This window comes from Panthera onca, chromosome B4 (genome assembly GCF_046562875.1).
Source record: "Panthera onca isolate mPanOnc1 chromosome B4, mPanOnc1 haplotype 2, whole genome shotgun sequence".
NCBI classification, from domain to species: domain Eukaryota; kingdom Metazoa; phylum Chordata; class Mammalia; order Carnivora; family Felidae; genus Panthera; species Panthera onca.
Window position 1 is genome coordinate 131989405 of NC_138345.1, and position 7261 is coordinate 131996665.

The 7261-nt window shown below is 61.1% G+C and overlaps 1 protein-coding gene across 2 annotated transcripts; it reads right to left on the reverse strand.

Moving 5' to 3' along the window:
* Positions 1–1175: 1175 nt before the first annotated feature.
* On the reverse strand, positions 1176–6281 carry LOC144616865 (uncharacterized). Of its 2 annotated transcripts, none has more exons than XM_081796264.1 (5): positions 4959–6281; positions 3555–3699; positions 2184–2426; positions 1646–1756; positions 1176–1368 (listed from the first exon to the last, which is right to left on the reverse strand). In XM_081796264.1, exons 1-3 carry the CDS (start codon positions 5126–5128, stop codon positions 2289–2291), a joined length of 453 nt encoding a protein of 150 aa, XP_081652390.1. In that variant the 5' UTR covers positions 5129–6281; the 3' UTR covers positions 1176–1368; positions 1646–1756; positions 2184–2288. The 2 variants fall into 2 exon arrangements, with proteins under 2 accessions (XP_081652390.1, XP_078305569.2); XM_078449443.2 differs by having other exon boundaries at positions 4649–6281.
* Positions 6282–7261: the final 980 nt, after the last annotated feature.

Genomic DNA, 7261 nt, shown 5'->3' on the forward strand with positions numbered 1-7261 from the left:
AGCCTCCTGCAGCCCAGACGCCAGCCAGCTGCCGGATTCTGGAAGCCAGGGCTCCTGGGGGCTTCTGCTCGCTGGTTTCACCCAGGCCGTGGGGAGGGGCCCTCTTCCCTTTCACGCCTCGTCCTGGCTCACGTCCCCTCCCTGGTGGCCCCGGGCTGCCTCCAGCCCAGGAGCCCAGGAGACATTGGCTGCATCACCATCCCTGGGGCTCAGGGGAGGAGAGCCAGGAACCGCAGCAGCCGGTCTCCTGTCATATGACCCCAACTTCCACCCCCTCCAGGCAGCTACTGTCACTGGCAGCCCCTTTACCCCTGGGCTCCTCCTGCCCCATCATCCACGGTGGCCCTGTGCCCTGCTTTGCCCCTCTGCCCCCCTTTCCTTCCATGTCTGTGTCACTTTGCTTGGCCAGGTCTTCCCCTTTGGGGTGCCAGCCCTCCCTGACTGGGTCCCCTCCTCCCCGACAGCCACGGCCATCTATCCCTTCCTCTCTGTCCCTCTAAGGTCTCTCCCTAAAGGATTCCCTTCCCCCGCCCCTTAGGTCACTGTGTGAGGGAGGCTGTGACACCGTTTGGGCCCTGACAGGTGAGAAGTGTGTGAGGAGGTACCGGGGACCCTTGCTGTCCTTCGGGAAGGCCTCGTGCATGCCCACCAGCTGCCGGGGCTCCACTCAGCGGGGTCTGGATTCCACGGAGCCGGCACGAGGGCCACGGTGAGCCCGGCGGTGGGGGGGGATCCCGCCTGGGTGCCGGTCCCAGTCCCCTGTGCATCCAGTCCCTTGTCTGTGCACCGAGTGCCCTGTGTCAGGAAGGGGCAGAGCTCGCCTTCTGGGCATGGAAGTCCCTCCCTCTGGCTTCCTCTCCAGGGCAGGCCAGTCAGGAGGGGTGAGGACTAGAGAGCCTCCCGCCCCCACCTGACCTCAGAGGGGAGGTCCCTCTCCAATAGACTCCTTCCTCTTCTCTTGCAGAGCGTGGCTGTCACTTCCAGTCAGTGCTGCTGACAGGATGGCTTGTAGGAGGAGGTTTTTGGTCTCTAGATCCCTGGCCATAAGGGTTGCCCAGAATCAATTACAGTAGTTACTTCTCTAAACTCTGAAAACTCTTCTGACAGCGCTGAGTGCAATCTTCATGATGTATATTTGGAACAGAAGATTTTCAATGACAAGCAAACCTACTCAGTTCTCTTTTTTTTTTTTCTTTTTTTTTAAGACTATTTGCTCTGGGCTCGTTGCCTTCTGCTGGCTTCATTACATCAATCTGGGGATGGCGGTGAAGGGCAAGTGTACATTTCTTGGGAGGAAGTGTTTTATTCTGCTGTCCAACAGAGGCCTCCTGAGTTCTTAGCGGGACTGAGGCCCACCCTTCAGGCTTTCTGCTTCAGGACAGGAGGGTGAAGGTGAGTGGGGCGGGCAGTGAGACAGGTGGACAGAGGGCACACAGAAGTGGTCTGGCAGCCACAAAGATGGGAAGGGAGGGGGACACGAGGAGGTGGGGAAGCCGAGGCAGGAGTCCTGGGTGGGGCGGGGGTGGAGCTGGTACCGTGGGAGGGAGCAGGTGACCCAGAGGAAGAGGAGGGGGACAGGGAAAGGCCAGAGAGAGAGGACAGAATGGAGGAGGGCAGGGGAGGCCTTGGGGAGGAGGGAGCTCACCTGTGACCTGCGGCGTCTCAGCGAGGTCCTGACTCTGGGAGACCAGCGTGTCCCGGGGCTCGAAGGCTCTTCCTTGGGTGTCCACGAAGGGTTCCCAGCAGTGCTCAAACTCTGCAGTGAGGCGGGACGGGGCGGGAGGTGAGCTGGGCCACAGGGGTGGCCACAGGGTGTCTGACTCTCAGGGACAGGCTTTGGCCTTCATAACGGCGCCACTGCCCTCTGTCCCCCCGGGGACTCCTTTCACCCCCGGGACTCTTTCTTCAGCCTGCAGTCTCGGCCAGCCGGATTCCCCTCCTCTCGGGACACCCCACCCACGTCTCTCTTGCACGTCCGCTATTCTCCCGCCCGTTCCGGACTCCTCTCCTGGCCCCAACTCTCTCTTCCAGCACGCTCCGCTGTCCCCTGCCATCCCAGGTCAGCCTGGCCTGTGCAGCCACCAGAGGCTTCCGCCAGGGATTCCACTCCTGCCCTCGCCTTCGTAGCCAGTCCCCCCAGGCCTCTCCCTGCCCACCGCCCACCCCGGGAGGTCCACACGGACCCGTGGAGGTCATGATGGCGATGCGGGCCCCGGCCCCCCGCAGGAGGCGCAACCCATTCTGAAATCCTTCCTCGGTATAGAGGCGGGAGGCGAAGGGGTGCAGGGTCACGTGTCTGTTCTCCAGGACAGAAAGCAGCTCCCAGGCCTGGATCCGCTGCAGCCGGCACAACACCGCGTGGCAGCCCGGCTGACCTCCCCGGGCAGGCCGAGCACAGAGGAGGCAGGAAAGGGTTGTGTCATTTGCTGTGAACGCAGGGGAGGGGGGGGCCAGCGTGAGGAGGCCGAGGTCCTGGCCTCCAGCACAGAATTAGAGGAGGGCTCCCCTCAGCAGGCAGAGGGCGTGGGGTTTCAGGTAGCATCCAGCGCCCCCAGCGCCCCAGCGCTCCAGGACCAGCACAGGATGGGGCGTTTGTCCAGCGCCTGGACCCGGGGAGGACTTGGCACCCTGCCCCGCTCACTGTGGTCTGTGCCACTCTGTCCCCGATAGGTCTTCATTTAAATTGTTGCCATTTCACGCATCGTGGGATTGGCATGAAGTTTGGCTTTTAAGCTATTGCATTCAAATGGGATTCAACTTGACTACTGAGTTTCTGGAGCCCCGCCAGGTCTGCGCCCAAAGGAGGGGGCTTCTGGATGCTCACCTAGTGGGGAGGGAGGAGGCCGGGTGGGCTTCAAGGTCACTGGCCTGATGCCAGGGAAGTGAGTGCGTCCTCCAGGGAGGGATCCACAGCCCCCTAACCCCACTCCCACCTGTGGGATACAAAAGGGCTCCCTGTGCAGTGACAAGGGGGGAGGGGCGCCAAGGAGAGAGGCCCCCAGGGTCCATGGGATGAATGTCACTGTGGGGGCTCCCAGGACCATGGAGATTGGTCCAACCTGTCGAGGGAAGGATTATCAACCAGGAACAGGGGGCGACTCAGGTCGGGAGTGCAAGTGCAGATTCTGGGGGGCGTGATGGGTACCCCGACACTGACAGGGCCTCCCCGGGCCATGCTGGCGTGGGGAACAGTGCCCTTGACGGGATCTGCGAGCAGTTGGTGGGGGTCCTACCAGAGCCCCCTGTAATGACGAGCGGGGCGGGGGGGGATCTTTGAGAGCCAACGGGACTCGGGCTCTCTGGCACCGCAGGAGGGGAGTGGCTGAGCCCTGGGCTTCGGGTGACAGGGGCTGACGGTGCCAGACCTTGGGCCACTGTGACTGCTTTCCCATGGGTGGCTCCAAGCCAGCGACCACAGTAGGAACAGTCCCACCTGACTCCAGGCCGAGGTGTGGCAGCTGCAGGGACCCCAGGTGACCGCTCTGGGAAACATCTCCCCTGAACGTCCCAGGATTGGGAGGCCCTGCGTGCTGTCGTCAGCCTGGGCCACTCACCTTATTGCACAGGATGTCCTTGTGTTGGCCCAGAGGAACCCCGGGGTCACCGCTGGGGAGCTCCGTCTCGTAGCAGAGGTAGGCCTTATTTGGCCACCACTCAAGGTGGAAGTTTTCCAGGAAGGTGTCCTTGTCCAGCAGGCAACTGCCAACAGGGGGGTGGGGGAGAAGCTCAAAGACCGGGGCCCCCCCTGGAGGAGGGATGTCATCTTACTGACGTATGTTTGGAACAGAAGAGAGATTTCACATAAGACGTAAAGATGCTTACAGCTTTAGAAACCTAAACTATCTCTTCTGGGCTCATTGCCATTTGCTGGTTTCTTTGGATCCCTTACCTCACACCCCTGACCCCTGCACCCCACATACCGGCCAGACCCACAGAGGACAGGCTTCCACTCGCTTTGCTGGAGCCACCCAGCCTCCCTCTGGGACCCCTTGTGGGGGCTCCAGGGGGGCCAGCCCACTCTGCTCACAGGTGCCCCCCCACCCCCGGAGCAGCATGGGACACTCAGACCCTCAGATGGGGCCTCTCTGTCGGCTCGGGTAGGCTCCCATCCCACCTCTTGGCCTCGGTGTCCCATCCCTGTCCCCGCTGACCCACTCCCCTGGGGCCTTTCTCCCTAGACTTCAAGGGTAAGTAACCATTGCCACATAGTGCACCGAGGCCCTACACATGCCTGTGCCAAAAAAGAGAATACCAGAGACCATTTTTCTTAAACAATCATGGGAATTTCTGTTACGAAAATAATGCGTGCCCTTTGCAAAACCGAAATCGTAAAGCCAAAAGAGACTTCCTGGCCCACAGCTCCGAAGGGATTCCCTAGCAGCATGGATGGATTCCCTAGGGGGGGCAGAGGAAGCTGAGGAACAGAGGCATCAGGGATGAGTCCCCGGGGGCCTGGGGAGGCCGGCCGGACAAGCAGACTGGGCATCAGCCCCAGGGGCACGGTGGGCCCAGGACAGGCCAGCAGGAGAGAGGCAGAGAAGAGGAGGAGCCCTCAGAGGCCCGGGAGGAGACCTTGAGGGAGTGGCAGGTCCCCATCAGCCTGGAGCAGGGGCTCAGGAGCAGGGGCCATGCAGGGGGCTGGGGTTACCTGTCCCAGGCCCGGGCGCCAGCCTCCATGTCAGTCCCTTCACTGTCTCTGGCTCTCTGTCCGCTGCTTCTCTGCCTGGTCATGGTCTATGCCCACCCCTCGGGGTGCCCTGTAAGGACCTGGGAGCCTTATATGCCATCAGAGCTCCTGGAAGCTGCTGAGTTGGCATCGATGGGCCCCACCCCTTCCTAGACTCAGGCCCCTCATGCCACCCTCAAGGGAAGAACTTCTCTGCCAACTGCCATATCCCTAAGTCCTCGGGGGCAAGTTTAGGTTTTGGTTTCTCTGTTCTGACAAAGGCCCTTCCTACCTGGAAGCCTCAAGGAGTGTCCAAGGGCAAAGGAGGTCCGGGGAGGGGAGGGTCTCTCTGGGCAGCAGGGTCCAGTGAGGCAGGAGGCGAGAGGACAGGTGTCTGTACCTTGGAGGAAATCCCTGACGCAGGACACGGAGCTCCCGGAGGGCAGGTTTCGGGTGACCCATCCCTGAGTCCCCTTCAGCAGCCCGTGTGGGCGTGGCCTGGCCCAGGCTCCCTGGGCCTGCTGGGCTGAGACACCTGCACGCCCTGCACACGACACGACACCCTCTCTCTGGAGGCAGCAGAGGCCCGGAGACTAGTTCTCCCTGTCCCCGTCTCCCTGAGCCGGGGGGGGGGGGGGGGGGGGGAGGGACACGCTTCGGTAAAGGCCGCAGTCGAGACTAGTGATGAACTCTGGGTCCAGGAGTAGCGCTCAACACCGCTGACGTGGCGATGATCTAAAAGCTCGAGGCTACCTCGGTCCCAGGCAAGAAGTAAGAAGGAGGCGATCCTGTCCCCTCGGGGGAATGACAGCCCCCCTCTGCCAAGTCTGCCTCTGGAACGCTGAGTGAAAATGTGCAAAGACCCCTACATCCAGCTCGAGATCTCCACCAAAGTGTGCGAGGGTCCAAGAAGGGAAGGAAGGATCTGGGTCCCCCATGAGAGTGGAGGCGTGGTCTCCTGAGCAGGTGCAGGCCATGCAGGACTAAGCCCCTCCCGTCAGGAAAACTGGGAACAGGATGGGCTGCCCCGGGGGGAGACAGACTGGAGCCAATGGAGCCCAGGGAGGGTACAGGACCCGCCCAGCCTGAGTGTCTCTGGGACTCAGGCAATGGAAGGTCCGGTGTCTGGAATCCGGGCCAGGCTGCTCTGTGTGAGGTCCCAGCTCTGTCGCCCCTGTAGGTGGCCTCCCTTCCCTAGAGCCAGGTGGGAGGTCAGGCTGGAGGTGCCCAGCCCAGGGTTGAGTAGTGTTCCCAGGCTGTGTCGTGTCCCCTTTCCAGCACCTCGGGGTCCCTGTGTCATGGGCAGAACTCTAAGACCAGGGTCCTGGGGAGACAGGGTCCTGGGGAGATGAGGTCTGGGAAGATGGGGGCAGGTCTTCCTGGAACCCGTCCTCCGCCAGCACTGACTGTGGGGACACTTCCCCAGTGTAAGGCCATCTGTCCTCTACCTGATTGCCCCCGGTGCCCAGAGTGACCGCATCATGGAATTTTTTAGTGACTTGATCCCGGCGACAGAGGTGGGGCCGCTGTCAGAGTCTAGAAAGCAAAACCAAAGGGCTGATGGGATGATGCGTTTCTTCTAATGACATCCTTTCATTTCCTGTCATGGTGACCGTGCTTCTGGGCGGGTCTGCTGAGAACCCGGAAGCAGTTCCTTTCTGTGACATCATCACTCTGTGTGTGTGTGTGTGTGTGTGTGTGTGTGTGTGTGTGTGTTGTGGGTCCGGGCAGGTGCCCAGGCACAGCTGTGCCAGGCCCCACATTTGTAATGTACAGAATGCCTGAGTTCCCACAGGGCATCCTGAGGTGAAACCACCAGCTGTAATCAAGCATAAACCGCCGGGCACAGATCCAGAAAGCCACGCCACCAAAGTCCCTGGGGACGGACACAGAATTTCGGCCACACCCTGACGCCCTGCGACCCTGGCGCTGCAACTTTGTGTCCGTTTTGCAAACACCTGCCCCACTCCTCTGTGGCGGGGGCTCTGTCTCTTGCTGGCGCTCCTCTCTCCCTGCCCCTCTCGGGGCACGGCCCTGGACACCCTATCCTTTGCTCTGCTCCTTCCCCAGGAACTGGCCTGTCCTGAATCTCAGCGGTGACCACTCCGCTGAGGCCACTGTCGCCCCTGCCTCCCTCACGCCAGACTGCACACGGGATGAGCCACAGTGTTTGGAGCACGGGGTGGATGAACTGTGAATTGAGTGATTTATTTTCTTTTTCAGACTAAAACACAACTTATTTTCTTTTTAACATCTTTTTGATGTTTATTTATTTTTGAGAGAGAGAGAGAAAGAGAGGGGCACGGAGTCCGAGTGGGGGAGGGGCAGAGAGAGAGGGAGACACAGAATCCGAAGCAGGCGCCAGGCTGTGAGCCATCAGCACAGAGCCCCACGCGGGGCTCCTGACTGTGAAGCATCCCTATAGAGACTTTACAGGAAAGACTAAGGCTGCTGCTCAGACACTGGGGGTGCAGGAGGAGCACGAGAGGGGCTGCAGGAGGCAGGGTCGGCCCAGGAGACTGGGGGCGGGGGGGAGATGTCTGGATGGGGCTGCAAGTAAGGAATATCAGCAGAGAGGGGAGGGGTGTGGCCAGA